Source organism: Colletotrichum gloeosporioides (assembly GCF_011800055.1).
Source record: "Colletotrichum gloeosporioides strain Lc1 chromosome Unknown consensus_12, whole genome shotgun sequence".
NCBI lineage: Eukaryota > Fungi > Ascomycota > Sordariomycetes > Glomerellales > Glomerellaceae > Colletotrichum > Colletotrichum gloeosporioides.
The window spans coordinates 279,396-302,960 of record NW_025544657.1 but is presented as its reverse complement, the minus strand read 5'-3'; the positions used below and the strand labels follow the sequence as shown (position 1 = coordinate 302,960).

General features: G+C 54.7%; 5 protein-coding genes across 5 annotated transcripts; 2 read left to right on the top strand and 3 right to left on the bottom strand.

The window, feature by feature from the left end:
* Window positions 1-220: 220 nt before the first annotated feature.
* Window positions 221-6,765, bottom strand: GCG54_00000437 (Vegetative incompatibility protein HET-E-1; the record flags this gene model as incomplete). Its single annotated transcript, XM_045400575.1, has 5 exons — window positions 221-295; window positions 357-1,646; window positions 1,914-3,620; window positions 3,673-3,791; window positions 6,150-6,765. The coding sequence occupies 5 exons, from the start codon at window positions 6,763-6,765 to the stop codon at window positions 221-223; spliced, it is 3,807 nt and encodes a 1,268-aa protein (XP_045269550.1).
* Window positions 6,766-7,907: 1,142 nt separating this feature from the next.
* Window positions 7,908-8,426, top strand: GCG54_00000436 (uncharacterized protein; the record flags this gene model as incomplete). The annotated part of the gene is made up of 1 exon (XM_045400574.1): window positions 7,908-8,426. The coding sequence occupies one exon, from the start codon at window positions 7,908-7,910 to the stop codon at window positions 8,424-8,426; it is 519 nt and encodes a 172-aa protein (XP_045269549.1).
* Window positions 8,427-8,736: 310 nt separating this feature from the next.
* On the bottom strand, window positions 8,737-11,691 carry GCG54_00000435 (cAMP-dependent protein kinase regulatory subunit; the record flags this gene model as incomplete). Its single annotated transcript, XM_045400573.1, has 1 exon — window positions 8,737-11,691. One exon carries the CDS (start codon window positions 11,689-11,691, stop codon window positions 8,737-8,739), a length of 2,955 nt encoding a protein of 984 aa, XP_045269548.1.
* Window positions 11,692-18,777: 7,086 nt separating this feature from the next.
* Window positions 18,778-19,104, bottom strand: GCG54_00000434 (uncharacterized protein; the record flags this gene model as incomplete). Its single annotated transcript, XM_045400572.1, has 1 exon — window positions 18,778-19,104. One exon carries the CDS (start codon window positions 19,102-19,104, stop codon window positions 18,778-18,780), a length of 327 nt encoding a protein of 108 aa, XP_045269547.1.
* Window positions 19,105-21,862: 2,758 nt separating this feature from the next.
* Window positions 21,863-22,922, top strand: GCG54_00000433 (uncharacterized protein; the record flags this gene model as incomplete). Its single annotated transcript, XM_045400571.1, has 2 exons — window positions 21,863-22,383; window positions 22,436-22,922. The coding sequence occupies 2 exons, from the start codon at window positions 21,863-21,865 to the stop codon at window positions 22,920-22,922; spliced, it is 1,008 nt and encodes a 335-aa protein (XP_045269546.1).
* Window positions 22,923-23,565: the final 643 nt, after the last annotated feature.

Here is a 23,565-nt window from a genome sequence, read left to right as displayed (position 1 = left end):
AGACACTGCAATTCTGGCAGACTGAAAGTAGCTGAGCATGAACCAGCTTGGCCAGGGCAGCGAAGAATGCTGATGCTGTCGCGGGCCGTGATGGAACGACAGAAGTCTTCGAAGCAGTCAGCACAGAAGGAGTGCTGGCAACTCGTGATCAAAAGCGCCTCTGCGTTATTGTGGCAGAGCCCACAGGCAGGGCGATCCCCATTGGCTTGAGATCCCTTGTCTAATACCCAAGACTCTCGTTGTTGTGATTGCGGACCATCGGCAAGAGTACGCAGTGCGGATCGACATTTGTCAACTTTTGAATTTGTGCCGTACAATCTGATCCCCTTCGATATCGGGAATCGTCGAATAGCTACCCCAGTGCGGCATTCAAGGTTCTTAATGTCCTGGTGCTGAAGACCAAGAACTCTTTCCCGAATTATAGAGTCATCGTCCCCCATGCCTAGAGCATGCCCTTCAAGAATCGCATCAATTCTCTTCTTGGTCTCAGCCATCAATTCCTGACTTTTGCTGCTCAGAATCAAAACTAGAAACTCTGCCTCTTCTTGATGACTGCAAGGAGAGTGAACGTCAAACTGGACGCCGTTCTTGTCGGATGAGAAGGAACGTTGCATCGACTGGAAATCTTCCCATACAGCTCCAAGCACTTTCTGAGACAATCGGTAAGTGGCAGTGTAAAGATTGACCAAATCAAACTTGTCTGCCGCGGTGAAGCTCTTTCTGCTGTCGTCGTATGGCGGCATGAACCAGCAACGCCACGCAATTGCTTGTCTTGCGTCTGCTTCATTCTTGAACCTGACTGCGCCTTCATATCTTCCTGTCTTCTTGAAAAGCTTCGAGGTAAGCTCCGTTTCCAGGGTTCCAAATCTCTTCAAGCTTGATTCAAGCCATCCCCTTGCGGATGGGTCGTCTGTCAAATCAATCTTCGTGTCTTCCATTTCAAGGTCGTCTGGCAACTTGTCGTGAGGCATGCTTTTCAGGACGTCTTGAGCAGAAGCCTCCACTGGCACCAAGAGTCGAACAATGTACATGTCCGGCATTCGGTGTAGTGTCATCGGCGGGACAAGAGGAATGCCGAAGTGGGGGGATCCCATAGATACTTTTTCTCCCAAGACTTTGTAGTTGCCTTCATTGAACCGCTTGGCACAGTCGATGGCAGGGGATCTCGTGCGGAACCTGAGTTGAACGTTTCGCATAGGCCTTGGCCAATTGACAATAACCGTTCGGCTGCTGATATGATGCGAAAAGCCGCGGGGCTCCCTTGGTCCTCGAAGATTCCAGGCAAACACGATCAACTTCGAGAGATCAATATCTTTCATATCGGGCCGATCGTCCGCGTGAAGTTTGCCATGGATTATTTCAGGCAGCTCTGGGTTGTCCGTGCGCACGACTGCACAACTTGACATCTCATGTGTGTATCTATGAGCGTCGTCGGGGGCTGTCTGAATGCGATTTGCCGGTATGTGAATGTCGAAACGGCTGAGAAGTTCGGACACGAACTCCGGTGTGCTCTTCGGCGGGAGACGTCTGATCTTCACTGCAAGTAGTTCTTGCTGGATAACAACTTTCATCACTGCTGCTCCCGGCCCAAATGTCACCCAAGCCCCGGGGACTTCTCGTGTAATCTCGATCTCGGTTGCATTCACCTGTCTCGGATTAGCCATCCAGTTCTTGATACATGGCTGGGACTAAGTATGACTTGCCTTTGATTCCCTTAGATCAGAACCTGTGAGCCTAGTGTCTCGATCGGCATCTTTTGCGTGCGACAATGGACAATTATTGCCCCCCAAGCAGTTTCCTCTTGCATTAGATGCACAGGGAATATCCTTGAGAGGGCTTCTTAGATTTTGACCCCTTTCCACATTGGAAGTTGTAGACGATTGAGACTTCGGCTGCTTTGGGGCCGCCTCAACCTTCGGATTGGATTTGGGAGTTCTTCCCATTATGCTCATCATGGGGTTTTGCGACTTTGGCTTCTTACTGGCGACTTCCGCCTTTGTAGTGACGAGAACAAACGGCTTTGACTGAGGATTGAGTCGAGACTTATTTCCGAAGTTCTCCACGCGCAACGAAGCATCAGGAGCACATTCCGCGTCGATCTTGCTGTTGATCGAAGTCGCTAGGAGTGCAGAAGGGACCGTTTTAGCGTTCAAGCGACTATTTCTTCCCAGATTGTCGACGCGGTGGGGAACATTAGGAACATATTCCAAATCAATTTCATCGCTCGATACGACATAGGGCGAGGCGTTCTTGTCACAGACTTGACAGGGAAATTTCGACAGATCTGACTGAACCTCCCGGCGCAGTTGCCTGCAATAATTCGAGGAGCAGTAGGTCAACTCTTCGCCGTGATGCCACCTGAAAGTATGGAAGGAAGAAATGAGAACTCTTTCGAAAGTGAATGAGGACAACAGCTGTTGCAGTTGCTCAAGCTGGAACAACGCGCCACAGGAACCCCCTTCAGCCGGACAGGTGAGGATACCACCATTCGTGTGACCAAAGTTCGATAGGCAATAGCTCTCGAAGCATGCGAGGCAATAGACATGCCCAGAGTTCGCCGAGATGGGATCTTGTGCTTTTCTCAGGCAAATCGAACAGCGACCAGCCCTGTCTTTCGTGCTCTGGGGCACACGCTTTCGCTGTGACAACATGGTTTCGGCCGTTTTACAAAGACGTGACGGTCCAAGAATTTCGACAGTCTTTGGTGTCGAGAGCGTGTTGAACATGACCGATTCAGACCCGATGGCATCTGAGATTGCCTCAAACCCACCAGTCAGAATCCAGGTCAGACTCTGATCATCAAGTTTAATCGACTTGACTGATGGATGATTCAGCGGCATTCCCACATCTTTCCATGCCTTCTGAGCGCCCTTAACCTTTTCAGGGCTTCCGTACATTCGCACTGTCTTTTGCGATGGGACACACTGAAAGACGACTCCGTACTTCTGCTCTAGGGGACTCATGAGCTGGGGGGCAGCAGCCGTGTTCCCTAGGAACGGATTCCAGACGGCCTGGCCAATTGGCGACTTCAAGATCACGCCTTTCAAGACCCCATCAAGGAATCGTTTGACAGAAGAATAAGCGGGGCTGTCAAGACTGCGCAAAGTGAGAATGATGAAGTGGTTTGTCGATGGATAGTACGCAAAGTCAACGCGTCGACCCTCGTGGGAAAAGGCACTTTGAACGGCCTTCACTGTCTCCCAAACAACAGAGAACACTCTAGCGCTCACTCTGTAGGTCGCAGAGTAGATCTTGCTGGTGTCGTGATAACCTGGTAAGTCGGGCGTATGATTGAGCTGGCGGCGAAGGTTATCATTTGCCATACAGCCTGTGCCAGGGCAGACTAAGACGTCAAAGTCTCTCAATAGAATACCTCTGATTGCGGGATAGTTGACTTGATGAATCTTTTCCATGAGATCGGTAGCGGAGTCGATGTCTGGCTTGAGCTCATAGGCTTTCATAATGTCGACAGTGATTGACTTCGATCCCTGGGTGGATGGGAAGGCATCAGTCCAGTGCTGATCTGATGGCAAAACCATTTTCTCCACGACCGCACCCTGGCCGAAGGTGATCCTAGCCAAGGGAAACTCGCGAATTATGATCTTCTTCCTAGTAGTACTCTTGACGCGCGTTAGAAAGGTCAAAAGCGCGTCAGAGAACGGCACCACTCACGATAGCGATCTTGGGGGCGACAATGACATCATCGCGGACCGTGTGCGACAACGGGCATTCAGTGCTGACGTCACACCTTCCCAGTGTAAAGGCGCCGCACGCGACCTTATTGAAGCCGCCTGCAACAGTTGATTTGGTGGTGCTTTCTCCAGCTTCGGGGGCCTGTCCGTGACGAAAGATGCATCGATTGCCTCGAAAGCGCCACTCTTGTTTTAGATGGTCGTAAGGGTTGGGCACAGGGTCACGAGGCACGGCATCGTCGTCCTCGTTATATTCCCAAGGTTTGGGTTTCCGGATAAACATGATCAACCGAGCTAGTCGAGTCCTCAAAACCAGTTCTGGCTGAGCGTCAGAGGCAGAGAGAGAGAGAGAGAGTCGATTAATTGATGATAAACCTGATGCTGTGTAGGGCAACGATAACAGCAAAGTGCTTCCACACGCTCCTGGAGACAGCTACGCCAAGTTCTTGTGTGCATGTCATAGTGACAAATCAGGGCCAAAAAGCCCTTCTCGATGAATCTTTCTTTTTCTGCGCATATGCATATCGCTTATGCTTGCATTGACGCTGAAGGCCGACCATTCTGGCGCAATCAGAGATCGCGATCAGGCCGCCGGTGATTTGCCCCAAACCGATGTAACAGTACATAGTACTGGTTGGCGCTGAAAGGGGTCGGGTGGTTCTAAACACCGAGGAACAAAATCTGTTGAGTTATCGACGAGACAACAACATGATCGATTACAGAATTAGAGTCTCGCAACTTCATCTGGAAGCTAACAACCGCGACGACGGATATTACAAGAAGCGGGTGCTTGATAAAGCTAGTGGTGTTGAGCATAAATATGCCCCAACGCTTTTCAGCCTTCCAACCTCAACACCATGCTACTCTCTCGCCATACCCCGAATCTCACTCGAAAATAAGGACGTCGAAGTACTATATAGGCGATGATTGTGATTTCCTTCTCCTCTGAGTGACGGCCGGCGATTGAGAGCGTGCAATAGTGTGTGGAAACTAGGGATTAATATTCTTACAGACGATTGTACGTTTTAGACAGTACTGCACTCAAAGACATGATATGTGTAGCTGACAGAACGTCATAACAGTATTTGCAATGTCTACAATGATGGTTCAAGTTCTCATTCAGTAAAACGTTTGATATTACAGTTCCTGTGAAGTATACGTTACATACCTATCAGAAGTCAGGCTTGAACTGCAAAACGCAACATGACTCTCATCTCCTCCTATCTAGGACTCCACGGAAACGACGTCCTCCGATAATGATTGATTGAGTGGCTGGACGTCGGGTTTCAGAGGTTTCGCTTGCATCTCCTCGGTTGTCGGAATCCTGAGCTCGAACAGGCGCGAAGAGCCCAGCCAGGGCACTAGTCTCCCTTGACACATGATTTCCCTGCGGGTCTAAGATATCCACCAGCCAAATGTGTGGTCCGTAAGCTTCAGATTGCGTGACTTTGGCCGCAAAGGCGTCACATGTGTGTTTGTGGCGAGTCTTTGGCGTCATTTCCGCGAAATCCTCCAAACTCGAGGATGGCGGCATATAGTGGAGTTGGGTCATCAATGTGAGCACCTTGAGTCTGCCATGATTGAGCCTTTTCGGGTCGAATACGAATCGCAAGGTAAGGGCCACATCAGGCAGTGATTTTCCTTCGAGTATCCCAATTATCATGCGTCCTTGACCGTCCTGTACATGGGCTAGGTCGTTGTCCCGTTCGATAATGTCTGGTACCCCGTATTGACGGCTATGATAATCGAAGTAATCGGGTGCGATACTATATCCGAGAGGTATCGTTCGAATCATGCTGTCAAACTCTCGCCACCAGGGCGCTCCCCTCCTCTCATAGCTGCTGCGAAAGTATACGAAAGGCTTGCAAATGTTCTTGAGGGCCCACACGCTTCTTGGAACAGACAAAAACGCGTGAGAAGCGCGATAGAAAGAAACAGCGTCTTCGAAAGCCGAAATTTTTGTCCCAGGCTTGCGCAGAGGTATTGCGATGCAGTTGAAGGGATCTTTGAATCTGCGACACCTCAAAGGTGCAAGGAAGTACTCTATACCTTTACTCCTATATTTTGGCAAACGAGCTGCTCCAAAAGGCAAAGGCTTGCCATTGTAGCCATTCAATGACAGGTGAGGTAATTGATATGGTCCTGGACGCGATACTTGTTTTAGTAGTGGGGTTGGAATGGTGACTCCATTGCCTCCAAATGATAGAAGCGATGGCATATCCTTAGTTCTAAACGGCAAGATGTCGCCAGAATCCCTGAACCAAGACGGATGCCCAGCAAGGAGATGAGAGGGCCACCCGTCGGGAATTAGTGGCGGCGTCCCCACGTGTTCATCGCCCCATGCGAAAATAGATTGATCGTCAGTCTCATGAATAATAGCTTGTTGAAGTCGCGCAAATGCTCGTTCGCCCTCTCCGTAGATCAGTGGCATATTAATGCCGAAAATGCCGAGCAAACAGTACGCAACGTCCTCGACACGAGTAGTTCGTCTCCTGGAAGCCCAGGACATTCGCTCAGCCACGCTCGCATTATCCAGGCGCGTGGAATCGCTTCCTCCTCCATCAACAAAAGTGTCTTCTATGCCGGTCACTTCGGCAATTGCGTCCCGAAATTCTGAACGAGAGCCCAGGATTTTCCAATCGGATGAATAGAAGTCAAGAAGCCTAGGAGCCAAAAGCTCCTGTAAAGTCCATCCACGCGTGAACCAGCGACTTTCGGACAGGTATCTTGGTATATCGGCTTTTGAATCCGGGTAAGGAACGTCCGAGAGATAGGCGATACAGACAACGGCATTTTGGTAGAACTTGAACATGGAGTTTATCGCCTCGGATAGCTCAGCGCTACTAGACTTATCGATACAGCACGTATCGATCCAAATCCAAGTATACCCCAAACTCCGTGCCAAGTCACAGGAGCCCCGGACTTTAGCCCACCCTGCCTTCGGGACGGCTGGGTTGCTGATATCCGCGAAGAGCACCTCTTCCTCGCCCCATGTATGTGAGAGGATCGCGTACGGGGGAATCTTGCCGCCGAAGTCGTCGAGTTGAAGCGTCGCAGTGTTCAGCAGTCGCATGGTGAGCGATGGGACTTATCGTCAACTGTTGTTTATGTTTTCTGAGATGCGAGATGATGCAGAAGGGAAGTTGAGCATTTCACTCGACGAGGCTGCGGCATTATCAAAGGTGGGGACGGTTGCCTAACAAAATTCCTCGTAAGCGCCCACAAACCTGACTGTATCTTATTACAAGGGTATATGCAGGGCCAGCACATCGATGCGTCAATTGAAGAAAATAGACTTGCTCTCTTCTGAGATCCACCGCGTCGTTGGTCTGTAAGCGGGCAGACGTGGCGCACCTATGCGCACCTAGTAAGAGAGGGAAGGAGGGGTAGAGAGGAATAAATGGACTGTAGGCCTTGCGCAGCTTTCAACTTGAACCGAAATTGAAACGAAAAGACTTCGTCTTGAAAAAGCTGTGAGGAAGTGTGTGTGATCGCAATTCTCGCTTGGGGGTTAATGGACTTTTACACCTAAGGGAACAAAACTTGTTAGAAGAGCGGGCATCTATAATTCTTGTCGGGCACGGTGATGAATCCGTAGAAGACTTGTAAACCATCGTATTTCCGTTTTCCTACTGAAAAAAATAACTCAAATTATCTCCAGATTCTTCAATCATAGACCAAGTTCACAGAAACCCCATCCTCACCACAACCAAAGCCACACGACGTCAACCAGCTCCTCCCACTGGTAAAGCTCCAGCCACCAAACGCCCCAAGCTCCCTCCCACCTTCCCGCGCACCCCACAACCTTAAGCCCACCCAGCCGGTACGCACAGACCAGCCAGGCACCCAAGCACCCGGCACTAGCACCAACACGGCCCCCCGCGGGCCGCCGCTCCTGCTCCTCCTCCTGGGCCCCGCCAGCCGGCAATGACATCAACACGAGACCTCCCAGAAAAAAAAGAAAAAAAAAAGGCCATCTTAGACACGGGCGGCGCGCCACCATACTTTGCCAGCTAAACCGTGTCACGAGCGGACCTAAGATTCCTTCATCCCAAGAATCTGACATTCTTTCACCACATCTTCCCCGGATCTGCATTTCTCTGAATTTTACAAAAAGCCCACCTGCTCCACAACCCAAAACCTGCCGACACCTCACGTCTAACCCTCACTCACCCTTACAACCAAAACTTCTCAACACCAACCACGACGACAACCATGACAATCCCAGCCCCATACTACCACCTCTTCACCCTCCTCGACCCCCTAATCGCCCTCTGGGGCACCTCCCTCTTCCTCCTCTCCCCCAAAACCGTCACATCCTCCTACCTGCCCCCCTCCCACAACCCAATCGACCCCTCCATCGCCCACCCGGCCGCCGCCCTCTCCATCTCCACGCCCTCCCTCGCCGCCTCGCTGCGCGAGTACTCCCTGCCCCTGCACGCCCAGATCGCGGGCCACCTCCTCTCCAACGCGCTCCTCTCCGCCGTCCTCCTGCGCTCAACAACGGACCTGAAAGTGTGGCGCGTCTACCAGCTGTCGCTCTTCCTCGTCGACGCGTTCCTGCTGTACGGCACGTTCGCATCGTATGCGCTGCAGGGAAGGCTAAACCCGTTCACGACCTGGCGGGTGGAGGATTGGGGCGCGGTGGCTATTACGACGCTGGCTGGCGTGACGAGGCTTGCGTTCCTGGTAGGGCTGGGATTTCCGAAGCAGCAGAGGGCCAAGAGGGCGTGATCCGATGCGCGTAGCCAAAAAACTAAAACATGCACAAAGTTTTGCGGTGACAGCGTTGGGTGCTTTTATTGAGAGTCAAATGAACAGGGTATCACCTTATCCAGTCTATCCTCGGCCATACCAGCCGTCACTCCCAATGATTCCGAACATGATACCCAAATATGTAATCCGTAGCCCCAAGTCAAACTCGCAGCTATGACAAAGTCCTTCTCTATGCAAACCAATAATGAAAAATCTCTGCACCAGCCACATCGTACAAACGTCTCTCATAAATCATCAGGGAAGCTTGATCCCCTCGTCACAATCCAAATTATCGAAGACCGAATACACCCTTCTCCACAATGAAGCGAACCGGCTTCCTTGCCCGACGGCGGATGCTCAGTGCATGTGGCCGTCCCCCGAGACCGACATGGTTCGTCGTCGGTTTCGGGCTTGGCAGCGGGAGCGGGACTTGACCGGGAGACAAGCCGTTGCCGCCGCGCTCGTCAAATCCCCACCTCATCACGCCTCCGCTACGGATCCAGTGCTCAAGGTTCCTGCACTGACTGACATCAACCCACTGTATCCTGCTGCAGCCCTCGAGTAGGTTCTCCACGCCGGCGCCGGTGACACGGACGCAGCCACGGACTGAGATACCCTCGAGCTCGTTGAGATGGAGAGCTACAGACTGTAGACTGGCGTCGGAGACGGCGCTACCGCAAAAGGCGAGGCGAAGCTCGCGGAGATTCGGCAGGCCGAGAGCCACGACTTCGGTAGCGGTGTCTGAAAGTGCACAACAGAAGGAAAGGTCCAGGTGCGTAAGGTTCTTGGCAGCGCCAACCAAAGCGACGATGGCGTTGTCGGAGAGATAGGTGCAATCGGCCAAGCACAAATGCGACAGGTTCAAGAACCGGTAGGGCGCCCATGACTGAAAACCGGCGTCCGTAATGGATGTGCACCGTGTGAGCGACAGAGACTCTATGCGGTTGGATGCATGAGCCGCCATGTGTGCCATTGACCTATCAGTGATGTGCTTGCAATATGACAGGTTGAGATGCTTCAATTTGGGGCATCCGATGATCGTCCCTGGCTTCGGGATGTTGGCCAGTCTTGGCGCTTGTTGGGCCACGGCCTTTGGAGGCTTCGCCTTTGCGTTGGAGCTGGAGATGACGACTTGTTTGCTGGCCGGCGGCGGCGGTGGCGGCTCGGGAACAACCCAGCCAACGACACGCGCAAGAAGGTTGTCGCCAACCTTGCGGCAATTGCTCCAATCAACCTCCTCGAGGTCCTTTGCATTTTCGGCCATGTCCAGGATCTGGTTAGCAGAGACATCCCAAACGGACCGCATTCTCCACCGCTTTACGTTACGACCGCAACTCTCCCAAAGACAACGGAACCCATCGTCGGTAATGTGGAAGCAGTTGCTAATGTCGATGGTCTCGGGCCGCGTACCAACAAAAGGCCCGATCGAGGTTTTGATGGCCATGTCCGTGACGCGTCTGTTATACTCTGATAAATCCAAATCCAGGCACACCTCGGGATGTGTCGTCAGGAGCTTGCGCCAATGACTAGAGACAAGCCGTGCACGCATGAGCTCGGCAATATCCAAAAACCGGAAAACAGCGACGAGCATATCGTCGGGCAGCGCAGGGATTTGCGCCGGATGCGGTCGCCGAGGCAGCGTTCGAGCTCGCTTAACAGGCACCTGGACCTCCGAGTCGGGAGGTGACTGGGGCACGGAGAAACGGAGGGGTGTTGAGTCGAGCTGGTGTACCCGGAAGCCGTTCACCCCTGTAGGCGACGACGTATCGGATTGCGGGGTAGGAGGGGCCAGGGAGTTGCGTCGCCTATTCCGCATATTTTCCATGTCCACGCTCAGAAACGGATCGGGGTCCTTCGGCTCCATTGTATCGTCGTCTTTCGTAGGAGATGCCGGCTTGGATGGGGTCGTGAAGGCGATGTGGGGAAGAGCCTTTGGCGTCGTCGGGGTAGGAGGGTCTGACTTGCTGGTCCTTTCTCTGGGGTCTGCGTCCGCCATCTCAACATCATCGTCCGACTTCTTGTATCTTTTCCGTGCCGTCTCTTCCACCTGCGACTTGATATCCGGTGGGCATCGGCTCCATAGTTTATCCAATGCATCCCCCGGGATCATTAAACATTCAACCGTCGTAATCGCCCTAACAGTGGCCGTGCGCCCCTCTGACAGACCAAGACTTGCCACCTCTCCAAAGTATTGGCCAGCTTTCAACCTCGGACGTATGTACGACGCCCGCGTTAGCTTCTTGAACGGTTCGTGGGGGCTAGGTGCCTCATGTATGACTTCAGCCTCGCCACGAACAATGAAGAAGATCTCATTGCCAGCGGAGCCTTGTTGGATGATATCCGTGAAAGGTGCATACGTCTTCGGCTGAGCGCTCAAGCCGAGGAAGTGCAGGATGTCTGGGGGTAATGTCGAGAAAAGCGGGAGCTCCTTCAGGGTTTTGCGTACGTTGACGAAACCGCTTCCGAGCGCGCTCCCGGCTGCAGGATCCTCAATAGCTCCTGGACTAGGCGACTTTCTCTTTTTCGAGTTGACGACCGTTCCCTCCTTGATTGTGCCAACTTCGCCTGTCGAAACTTCACCCGGCGCCGGTTCCCGCAGCCCGTTGATGTGCGACGAGGGGCTTTTCAAAGGCTGGCCACCTTCTTGCCGTTTCTTTTTGAGAATGTTCAATCGTTCTTGGGCTTCCTGGCGAATTGCCTTTTCCATGTCGGGGAACTTTGGCAACTCGGCCTGGAGATCCTCCTTCTTAAGGACCACGAGAAGACATTTTGTCCTAGCAATGATGGTTGCGGTGCGGGGGATATTCATAAGCACTCCAATCTCACCAAAGAAGGCACCGGGTTTGAGTTCAGCATAGATAGCCTCACCATCTCGGGAAGTAACGGCCACGACACCTCGCACCAACCAGTACATTGCCCGAGCGTCATCGCCTTCTGTGAGGATGTGGTCCTGTGCTGCGTGAACCTGCGGTCGCATATGATTACCGATCGCAGCCAGGAACTCTTCTGGTGCGGAGACAAACAGAGGGAACGATCTGATGCGGTCGACCAGATCAAGCGGCATATCCCGGATGGTCGAGGCGGTCAATGGAGACGGGCGCATGGGCCGGGTAGGGTTCGAGTCTGAATTGAAGGACCTGAGGAGGGAAAGGGAGTCAGGCAGCCCGCCTGGACCAGCGGCACCAGCGCCATGAGCCAGAGCCCGGTAGGGCGATGGTGATGTCGGGGAGCGATTCCGCCTCATGGTCCGGGAGGGATGCCGCGTGCGTGGTCGTGTCGACGCCAGGTTTCCGGTGTGCCTTGCCGGCTAAGCTCTCCACCCCAGTGGCAGGGCAGAGGGCCAAAGCTTTTAACAGGGCTTCGCCAATGCACACCCAAGCTGTCGCCTGTGCTTCGCGAGGCGTTCGGAGGGAGAAGTCCTCCTTGCCCGTGTGCGGTGTCGTCGCTGGTTTGTAGTTGTTCTAGTTCGCGGTCGTCGATTGGTCCCCGGAAATGACGTTCGTTGCCGTTGCGGGACGGTTTGAAGGTGTGTTCTGCGAACGAGGTATGTCGATATTTACAGAAGGCGTCGTGATACCCGAGGAATTATGTACGTTTCGTTTGGGGCGTTTAATGTTTCTTCTCGCGGCGGTGGGGAGCACACGTCGGGCGTGGCTTGCGGCGGGGCGTTTGGAAGCTCTAGATCTGAGGGTCGGGGATGTTGACGACACAGAGTGTCGCAGATCCTATCACACGAGACCGCTGCTCGGAGGGAGGATTGTTCGACAGCGATTGACTGAAAAGTCGGACTGACGACGTCTTCTTGGTGGCGGCAAAAGTACCACGGGCTCGTTGCATGGAGGCAGCGACGGAGGAGTCGTGGGCACTGGGCGTCGGATTCGCGGAGAGCTTGTTGGAGCGGCGTGGTTCCGGCTGCAGAAGAGACGAGACACTGTTAGTTTGCGATGCCGTAAATCAACCGGACGAGTCCATTCAGGGCTCACCAAAATGTATGGCGAAGAGCCAGGAGTTGCTTCTCGGTGTATGCTGCCTTGATGAACAGAGCAGAGCTGCCGTCGCGTGTTTTTCGGCTGGCCGCAATGAGCGGAAAAGGAATGGCGAAGGCGGTGGCACGAAAGCTGCTGGGGTGGCTGTCGCGGAGTCGGAGGCAACAAACAGAGGCGGCGGAAGCGGACGGTGTCGAACACAACGCAGGCCGTTTTCGAGGCGGTGGTGGACAAACAATTGGAGTTGGAGATGATCCAGCCGCGATGGGACAGGGTGATGAAGAAGAAGGGAAGAAGCCGTGACAGGAAGAGGCGGTCGTGACTGGGAAGGGAACCGGCCTGGGGCAACCGAGACGAGGAAGGTGGTGGTTGTAGGGTAGTGGTGGTGGAGGAGGACTGCTGGTGGTGGGACGTGAGCGCAGTGGGCGGGCGTGGACGTGGGCGTGGACGTGGGACTCTGGACGTGGGACGGGGACGTGGGGAAAGATTCCTTCACGTTTCTCGCAAGCGCAGGGTGCAGGAGCAGGAGGCACTGGAAGTGCAATTGCGGCAGGTGCAGTGCAGTTGCGTCGCAAGGGCAGGGACTAGTAAAGTTCCAGAAGAGGAGACCCAGCGACGCTACCAGGTAGACAGCGGGAGCAGTACCGGGCAGGTACAGTACAGTGTACCTGCCTTACTACCTAACCTTGTACGGGTACTGCCTGCCCTGCCTGCCTTCCATTGTTACTAAAAACTGAAGGAGCGATTGCCAGAGAAGCAAGAACAGCCGCCAGAAACAGAAGCAACGACGCAATGGAGGTGGAGATGCACCTGCCCTGCCCTGCATCGCTCTTGCCTTCGGTTGCTGTGAGCTAAGTAGGCAAGAGGTACCAGAATGCGTGCAAAACAGAGAGCAGATACGAGAGCCTGCTAAGGAAACCGCCAGCGGGAGGCCCTGCAAGCTTGACAGCCCAAGGGTCACCTCCCTCCTGTCTCTCTTGCCCCTTCCCTTTTCATTTTCCCACCCATACAACTTCTAGCCTACCTGCCTACCACGCGCACTGCACCTGCGCCAGCACCACGACAATGACGCTTGGATGGTGGGGCTCGGCCGACGGGGAAGGTACCAACAGCGTACCAGGCTACGGTGCACGGACACAGGGGAAGCCTGTCTCAGGGGTTGCGAGCGCGTCACTGGCAGGGAAAAGAGACCTGCGAGTGACTGAAAGCCAAAGCTTAAACTGCCCGCCAGCGAGGAGGTTGCCCTTGGGCTTCAAACCCCCTCCTCCTCCTCAGCTTCGTGGTGGTGGCGGCCGGTGAGAGATGAAGTTCTTGACTCTGGTACCACCATTGGTAGCGGATACTAAGCAAATCCTAAGGGCCGTAAAATGTTTCTTCGTCGGCATCATGGAACCCACACAAGGTCAGCAGGGGAAAGGGAGCTTACCTGTTCTTGCAAGTATTTTGCCTCTATTGTTTGGTAGTGTATGTCTGCCTTTCACGTACGTACGTATCACCACATTTCCACGTCCCAAACCCTGGATTCGTTCCCAGCTGGGGGCCCCCAGGACTTGCGAGGGACATGCGACAGACAAACTGCAGCAACACCAACTCCATGCCGCGTACGGAGTACAGCAGACTGGGTGGTGACAAACACATGGTACCGCTGCTGCTGCTGGTGGAGGGCAGGCGATGCACCTTCGAAGCTTGCCAGACGGTGACGCTCGTCGGCCGCCATCATTAGCGTAGCGAGCCACCCTTTACTTTGCTAGCCAGGAAGTCTACCGCAGTGCGAGGCTCCGGAGACGAGGAGACGATCGCGATGAACTGCGCACAAATGGTATCCGCCGAGCATATCATCCAGATTGCGAGGCTCAAGTCGGCCTGGTCGCCAGACTTTCAGCCCAACCTCGTGAGACGTTGGTCTAGGGCTGGCTGATGGCGACAGCAACAGTAAGATGCGACTTGAATCTGCGCACTGCTCCGGTCGCCGGTGTGACGTGCGAGCATGAATAAGGTAGCGCAAGCTAGGCCACCAGGGCGTGTCCAGAACCGCCGCAACCTTCCCGTCTGCTGCTAGACTGGCCGCTGGACCCGTAGCTAGAGGCAGCTTGAGGGAGCTAATGGCAGGGGAGCCGGAGAAAAACAAATCAAACGGGTGATTAGCCGTCTGTTTCTTTGTTCTCTGCGGCTTCTGGCACGCGGCTTCCATGCTGGCTTCCATTTCGACTTCGACTTCCATACCGAATTGTTCCAAGCAGCTTCGATTGAGCCTGCGGTCTGGATCCATCCGCCTCTCTGTGCCAATGTCAAGCTCCGCCACTCCGCCCGGCCGTACGGTATCAAAAGTTCAAAACTCACCTTTGACTTTCCTCCCACAGGTTCATCTGCTTCCCATCCCACGTCCCACATCTCAAATCGCACACTCATGCGATCTGCAACGACTGGAGCTTCTAGAAGGCCGCATACTGGCAGTGCAGTGGCGCCCATTGCCGAGAGCTGCCGGCTCTTGCCACGGCACATGATAAACTCACATCGTCAGGGTGAGGGCGATGTGAAGACGCGGAAGCAGAGTCGAAGCCAGAATCGGACCGCAAACTTTTTCATCTGGTGGCGACCGGTTGGGCTTTGAGACGAAAGGCAAATCAAGTCGTGCGACCCTAGCGATTTGACCCAAGCAAGGCTCGCATCATTTGGGCGTGGTCTGTAGACGGCCGAGGGCGGACGAGACAGACTGGAAAGAAGAGGAGCGTGCAGCGGCGAATAACGAAAACGATGGCAACGGCGACAATCTGTCCATCTGTGAGCGTTTCGTGCCAGAAAAAGATTCCCCCCATCTCCCCTGTGCCTGGGTAGGCCTTTGTCCCCCTCATCTCCCCAAGGCGCTTCAGGAACCAGCCTTCAACCAGACTCCATTCTGAGGTCACCTCTCCCCGTCTTTCCCAGGTAAGCCCAGCCCGCAGAGGCCGGGACCAGAAGCGCATGTGTGAGTGGAGCGCCATCTCACCGTGTGTCTCAGACTTGCAGGCTGGGGCCCCTGGCTCATCGGGGCCGAAAGAGCGAGCACGGGGCACGAAACGATCCCGAAAGGCGACGGTCCATTGAAGCGGCCAGTCCACAGCGGATGGAGGAGAGGGTGCACCCGGCTAACCATGTCGTTGCTGGCGATGAAGCTGGGGGATGGTGGCCCAGGGGAGGGGCAAGGCACCGGCTGATGGGAGGGAGGGATGCGTGGAAGGGCCGTGGAAGGGTCATGGAAGCCCTCTAGAAGGCGGAAGGAACTGGAAGGACGGAGGAATAGCTGTGCCGCCCATCGCTGCAACCCGCTGACCTACGGCGGTCAACGGGCGAATTGAATTGAGTTGACGAAGGGCAACCCATTCCCTACACCTCAGGGAGGTAGCTTTCGAAACCACATGCAAGGAAGAGTTCGCGACATCGAGATTTCGGTGGTTGGCCAAAGAGGGAAAGTTGCAAATTGCGTCTTGTTTTGCATTGCAGTCCGGCAATTGCCATGTGGTCTCTTGGGAAGGGCCTGCCTTTTTTGCAGATTGCCGGCGAGGACAAGGACTATGAAGGAAAGATCCAATGGAAAGGGCGTCTGGTGGCTGGCTCGCGACTGCCACATGGCCACGCGATCCTTCCCAATGATGAATTGCCTCCAATAGGTAAGAAGAGAAGGCAGGCGCACACCCATCCATTACTGCCCTCCCAGGATAAGGTACTTTGCATAGGTAAGGCAAGAGAAGGCAAGATAGTGTGAAGAGGAAGGAAGTAAATGACTGTACTAAGGATAGCAGGAAGCAGCCACGCACCATTGAACCTTCTACTGGGCGGCACGCTGCAATCTGCCTTCCATCCCACGCCTCAATCCGCCCTGGTGCGGGTCTTGGCAAAACGCTCTTGCCCCGGCCGTTGTCAGGTTCTTTCTTTGTTCTTTCCTCCCGTCAACGTCTGCAGCCGCACCCGCGCCGCTGATGCACCTGCCCACCCGTATCCTCGGGCTGCGTTTTCTTTTCTTTTTTGTCTCGTCTTTTCTTTCCTTGCTTCCTTTTTTTTTTCTCCCTGTCAGAAGCGCATCCCCTACACCCACACGCGAAAACCAATACCCACACGCCCCGGCTCGAACTGGTCTTCCAACATCACGGCCGGCCCGAAAAGCCAAACGTTGAGGCCCCGAAGGCTTTGACGAGCTAGTATTCCCCAAGTCCGGCTGTTTCGTTTCCAATCTGCCAATAATCGACCTCGGTTTGCCTTTGGACCCAACCCAAGGTCTTCGACATGATTCATCTCTCATCGCTTGCCCTCATACATCAGCTAATGTAACGCCGTAGCCACGCGGCTCTGTGGCCACACTTTCAGAGTGGACGAACTTGAGGCAGCGATCAAGTCGCTGGAATCTGTTCTCAGCCCAATGGTCGGATCACCTGCTGCTCCCAGAGACGCAAACACCACAAAGAATCTTTACTTAGACTTCTACGTGGTGAAACACATCTCCCATGCCCTTGGAACGCGACCAGGAACACCTTTTGGGCACCAACTGCAGTAGAATCATGAACGACGGACGCAGCTTCCAACCACACGCGACTGCTCGCATAAAAAGACGGGACACTTTGGGCAACATGCACCCTTTTCCTCGTGGCGGCATAACTGACCGTCGGTCACCGGTCGAACACCGCAATCCGATAATTCCACCGCGGACCGGTGCAGCTCTCACACACGCCGCCCAGCTCCCCCAATCTAACCGCCGTCGCGATTTTTTATCCTTTCCACCACGTGTCGACGAGATTCTAACATCCTTCTAGAAAGCCGCACAGAACACTTCACAAGACTTCTCCTTCGCCCATTCGCTCAGGGTCGCACCATGCACTTTTCTTGACCGCTGTCGCTTTCGTTTCCCTATCAGTGCCAAGCGCTAAGATAGTGCCGGCCGTCAACTGGACACTACCAAGTGCACACCGGCTTTTGAGCTCTCAGACAGGGGACTTGATCGATCATTCTAGCTCCAGTATCATGAACCCCGCAGCTGCCATGGGAGCCAGCAACGAGAGCAAGCTTTCATGAATGGGGCATCCCTGGCCTTCACGTGCCGGCTACGATGTCGAATCGCAGCAATCCTGACCGCACCCGCACATTGACCTCAATCTCATCGACATATCGGCGGCGTAGTGTTTCAAGATTCGGTTTGCGCGGCCCATGCTCCCTTCCCGTACTCGGTACCCGCTCAATCCGACGAAGTTAGAGCTGAAGCGCAGATTATTGAGGACACTTTCTGGTATATCAACATTCGTCTGCATTGTTCTGGCCGGGCTGTCGCGCTGGTCAGCCCAGGGCCGACCTGCTCCATCGATGTTCCCGGTACGGACCGGCTGACACCTGGCACATGAGCCTTTGAGAAATACCCCTTGGTGACAAACTTATCGTGGATTCGTCCGCCGCGTCCCATTGTCATCTCTACATCTTCATCTTCGACAGTGTTTACTGAGACCAGCAAACTCAAGGTCTAGGAAGCGTGCCGGCTTTGCTGCCCGGGCAGTCAGGCCTTCTGCTCAGTCGGAGAGGCTGGCTGGACTGAAGCCCCGATGAGCTAGCGCTTTTCTTTGGTTAGCTTTCGACTGTGAGGTTGTAGCCAGTTTCACCATCAGTACGATTACGAGCTTGAGAAAAACCACCTTCTCCCACGAAGGTTCACTTGCAACTGGGAAAATTGCTTGACAACCAATTGTTGCACGTGTTGAATTAGAGATTAATAGACTGGCAGCTGCTTGACATCCCACCCCAAGTTTATCGTCAGCTTGGTTTGACGACTATCTTCAATAGCCGCGGCAACGTGCCGCCACATTTGCACCAACGAACTGCAGGCCCGGGTATGCTTGAACCCCTATGGTGCTGGTTGTTGATGCACAGCAAAGGTATCTTCCGTCATGTGATGGCCTCTCTTTCTTCTCTCTGCAACCTCACGCGACCGGCTAGACTGTGGTCCCAAAGGGGCAGTTGTTTCGACACGTCCGTCGCGGTATACGCGCATCCCACGGGCGCGAATCCTTGAGCCCGTTGTCGGTCTCTAGTCATGGCCCGCCGGAGGTTTAGGCACACCCGGGACCACCTCTGCCAGTGGCTTGCCTGAAGTCGCATTGCCGACACCGCGACACTATCCAGTCGGATGGTTCGTTGTGTCTCGACGCGACGGCTGGGGCCCACAATGACGAGGTCATCCTCCGGAGCGAACCTCCACGGCGACGGTCCCCGTCGATGACGAGGGTCGCAGACTGGTGCACCGGCCGCATGCCCCACCCGGTAGTCCGATGTGGATACTGGGGACCGGAGTGGTGATCGTCGCCGGGAAAGTGTCCCAGGGCTCCATTTCAGATGCCACAGAGACCTTGCGTGCAGTCGAGACCCTTCCCGGTATTGCAGCAGATGGAGCCGTTGGCGCAGAAGCACGCGCGGCCATCCTTTGGCATTTCTTGCTCATTGAAAATCGCCTTGAGCGAGGCAGTGAGTTCCTCCGAGTCGATCGCGGAAGCTTGCGCCTTGCCGGCTGATGGCTTTGTCGGCACTGGTGTTGCGGCAGCTTCGACCGCAGAGCTCCCACTGCCTTCGACGGCGATGGGGTGTTGTTCGGTATACACGGGCATGGCCAGTGCAGTGACAGCCAGCATGGCGACGGAGATGGGAGCGGTGACCTTCATGTTGATGGTTGTGGTGTGATCTGTCGGGAGAGGGTGTATTGTGGGTTGTTTGCTAATGCCGGACACAGAAGGACAGGTCGTGATTTATGTCTGAGAGTGTTGCGATGGATCGTGATGAGAGCAGTTGCGACAGGCCGAAGTGTTATAGACTTGCGAGCGAACGGTCGGACGGACGAAGAGCCGGACTTGGTCGAGTTCTTGAACGAATTTGACTTGCATACAGCAAAGGATGGCCGAGGACCTAACGAGCGCCGTTGGGGGTTGGCGGGAATCACCAGGGGCCACCTAAACAGCCACAAACCGAAGCGTGAAACGAGTGCTGTACACAAAGACGGGAGGGAGGAAAAAAAAGAAAGGTCGGTTGGTGCAGGCGACTTTTCTACTTCTGGTTCTTAGGTCGTCGAAGGAAGGTCTTATGTTCAATTAATATGCACTCGTACGGCTATGGATAGAGAGCAAGCGAGCAACCAACGCGACCCCCCTTTCCCGACAATCCTGGCATATTGCCATCCACAACACGGGGTCCGAATCAGGAACCAGGGAAGAGAGGGATTCTGCAGGACTGGTCTTACTGATGATGTTACGTCGCATCCGGCGCGAAAAAAAAATAAGAAAAGCAGCAGGCGACGCAGAGCAAAAACATCCGAAGCCTGAGAAAACGAGACGACAGGTGTTGGGGGTGGGAGGGGGCCCGGCTCGGTCGTTCGTTTGATGCTGCGACCCGTGCGGGGCGGAGGCACGATAATGGGGCCGTTGAACCACCCCCAAGGGAAGGTAGCTCGGGGCGCTACCTAAGCTTACACTTTGGAGATTCATGCAGGTTCACTGTCCGATGGCCCTTTCGTCGCAGCGCTGTTGGCGCTATTGGAAGATCATTGAGCGGGCATTACAGAGAGAGGCACGGGGGGCGGAGTTGGGGGGGAAAGCCCCGATGCAGAACAGGGCCTTGTTGGTGCTGTGCAGATCAGCCCCGGCAAGGTCCAAGGCACAATTCGACGACGGGTTCGAGTCAGGTCTGCGGAGAGAGTGAAGTCATTGTGGTTTCCCCCGCGGACAAAAAGTGCGATGGGAATTGATGCAGAGGAAGTTGGACGTCAGACCTAGCGACGTGTGGTTCCGAGTCTCAAACTCGAAAGATTTGCGTTGGAGGCTGAAGAGAGAATGTTAAAGCCCACTTCCCGCCCTGGAACCGTCGTGGACCGAGGGCGATCATGTGTCGCAACAGCGGCACTCCCAAACAGAACGGCTTCACAACCGGCGGGCGGAGTTGGCGTGGTGCTGGTGCTGGTGCTGGTGCTGGCTGGGTTACAGTCGAACTGGGCGCCGTAACGCTGATTTTAGCTCGTGTGGAGTGCAGCAGCGCCCTTTGCCGTTTGTGGGTTGACGCGGGAATGACGTTGAAGATCGCGAAGATTGGGCCTGGCACCATTGGCTTAGTCTTTTGCAACGCCAGACGGCCGAAGTTGCTGAGTCGACTGCGGGATGGGTTTGTTAGTGGACGGTTCCTGGAGTTCGGAGGGTGGTCTGCCGCCGTGATAGGGCCGAGTTTAAAATTTGCAATCGCAGTGGGTGGTATTATTGGTTATTCATGGCTGCTGGCAGGTTTGCGACTCGTCCGATGTGTCTTTTCTTTCGTTGGACGACTTACTTTTTGCTTGGTGGTTCGTGATTACTGACGAGCCGGCCGGCGTAATTTGGGCGCCCATTACACCGGACCACCGAGATTACTGCGCAACGGGAATCTACAGAGAAAAGAATCGGTCGGCACACCTTGGGACGGTTGAGATGAGGTAGGATCAATCCCAAGAAGCCGTTGAGCCGTCCGGACTGAAGCTGCCTCGGGGCGCTCGATTGGGGTAGCAGGGCGCTTTTGCGACACTGGTGGCTTTTCTTTACACGGCATGTCGAGGGTGGCTTTCATTTGCGCAGGTCTGTCTAGTCTTTCCGAGGTTAGGACGGGGTGACAGGTTCTAGGCGTGGTTTAGGCTCATGGGGTGGCGGTGCTATGGTTCAGGTGGTTGTTGGAGATTTGAAGGGGGGGAGGAAGGACTTTTGTGGTGATTTGTGTTCGCGATGGGATGGTTTGGAATTGTGAGCTTTTCTGTGAAGGTGGCTGATGAGTGTGACGATGAGACTGGGGATTCGGATGCTCAGTCAGCTGTACTGCTATAATGTGGTTCCGTCATAAGCGCTGGCTTTCTGGGGAACGGATACGGAGTCGCGTGGAATCATCACGGAAGGCTGGTGCCGTTGGGTTATGTAAGGCAGTCGGTCCTCCATCAGCCTCATTTTGCCTGTTGTTTCTATTTTCGGATCGAGAGCGACGAGATGCTTTTCGTCGTCCGGATCTCGCGATGTTCGCCATCACTTCCGGGACCTGCTTTTGCCAGCTGTCTCTGCTGAGTCACCATGTCTGCCAGCTGGCCTGCAAACTCCAAAATCCGCTTGCGACCGGTCGGAGTTAATGCGAGGAAACCCGCTGCACCGCGCAGAACGTACGGGAAATTCCACCACCTTCCCTCCGAACCACTCACATGACCAGAAAAAAGCTTTAGCTAAGCAGAATCACCGCTCCGGGAAGGCACCCGAGCTTTTCCATCCGCCTCCACGCCGCAGAGCATAGAAACGTCATTCGTCATTGCCTCCGACGGCAACAAATCTCCATCGCCAAACCTCTTTTTAACATCCTCACTCCTCGAGGACCGTCTCTTTTGTCTCGACACGATACATCGCACATACACTCACACATCCAGCAAAGATGTCATTCAGCATGGCAATCCGCCAAGCGCCCCCGCGCCTGGCGCAGCGCATCCCCCAGCTCACCCGAGCCATCCACACAACCCCCAAGACGCCCCTCACCAGGAGGACAGCGACGAGCGCGACGACCTCGACCTTCTTCACCGCCCGCAATGCCTTCCGCAACTCCGCCCGCGGCTACATGCAGCAGGCGACCCCCGTCCAGGGCGAGAAGGCCTCGCCGCTGCGCAAGATGCTCGTCGGCGGCGCCATCTTCGGCGGCACCCTGGTCGCCATCAACGCCGTCTTCAACCGCGAGACGAGGGACGACGGCGGCATGCCCGTATACGAGCGCGAGTACCTCAACGACACCTTCCTGCACACCGGTCTGGGCGTCGGCATCATCGCGCTATCTGCCAGGCAGATGATCCAGAGCGGATTCGTCTACCGCCTGATGGTCACGAACCCGTGGGTCGTCGGTCTCGGTGGTCTGGCGTTGAGCTTCGGTACCATGTACGGCACTCGTGCCATCTCTCCTGACAAGTAAGTCGCACCCTCGTCGAGACTCAGCAGAGCAGCAACTGACGATACACAGCTACATCCCCAAGTACGCCATGTGGACGGCCTTCAACGCGACCCAGGCCGCCATGATCGCCCCGCTCCTGACGATGGTCCCTGGTGCCCTCCTCGCCCGTGCCGGCCTCTACACCGTCGCCATGATGGGATCGCTCTCCATCGTCGGCGCCACTGCTAAGCAGGACAAGTACCTCTACATCGGCGGACCCCTCTTGGCCGGCCTCGGCGTCGTCATCGCCTCCAGCTTCGCGCCCATGATCCTGCCCGCCACCGCCATCCGCACGCTCGCCATCACGGAGAGCATCTCGCTCTACGGCGGTCTTGCCGTCTTTGGCGGCTTCACCCTCTATGACGTCCAGAAGATCCTGCACCACGCCCGCCTGGCGGAGCGCGGCGTCATCCGCAAGGACGCGGTCAACGAGAGCATTGCGCTCGAGCTCGACTTCATCAACATCTTCGTGAGGATGGTGCAGATTCTGATGATGCAGAACAACCGCAGGAAGTAGACGATTATGTGTGGAAGGTTGGAGGAGTGTAAGATGGTGAACCTATTTACACAGGGGACGGCAGTGGTACTTTAAAAAATATCCCGCGGCAGAAAAGGCTTCATATTCTTCTCTGCTGCAATAGTTTTAGGACAGAGGCGACGAAACCCCTCTCATGATGAACAGCTCCGAAGACGCCTTTGGGCGAGGAGCTGGCGTTTGTACAATTACCAATCAATAAAAATTTGATAACTTGATAACATGAGTGCACACATCGGCATCCTGGTGATTGTGGCGGAAATTAAAGAATGAGAGGCCATAGCCTTCAGTAGTTAACTCCGCAAGACGACATACACTACCTTATATGCCCTCAGGTCCATTTTCAATGTTGCGGGATAGAGGTGAAAGAGGGCCAGGCAAGCAACTTTATCAATCCATGGGAGTTCAGTTGGGTGGTTCGATCAATGCTTGAGATTTCGAAGGAGCGGCAGGGATTAGCCGCCCGCCACCGGTAGAGGCCATTGCTATGGTATGATGGGCAAGTACAGGTAAAACCTGGAGCTGACATCAAAATCCAGGCCGGCTTCAATTTCACTATTCACTAAAAGGGTCGAGCAATTTCCGAACAAGGTTGTTGGATACAAACCAGCTAGCCTTGTGATGC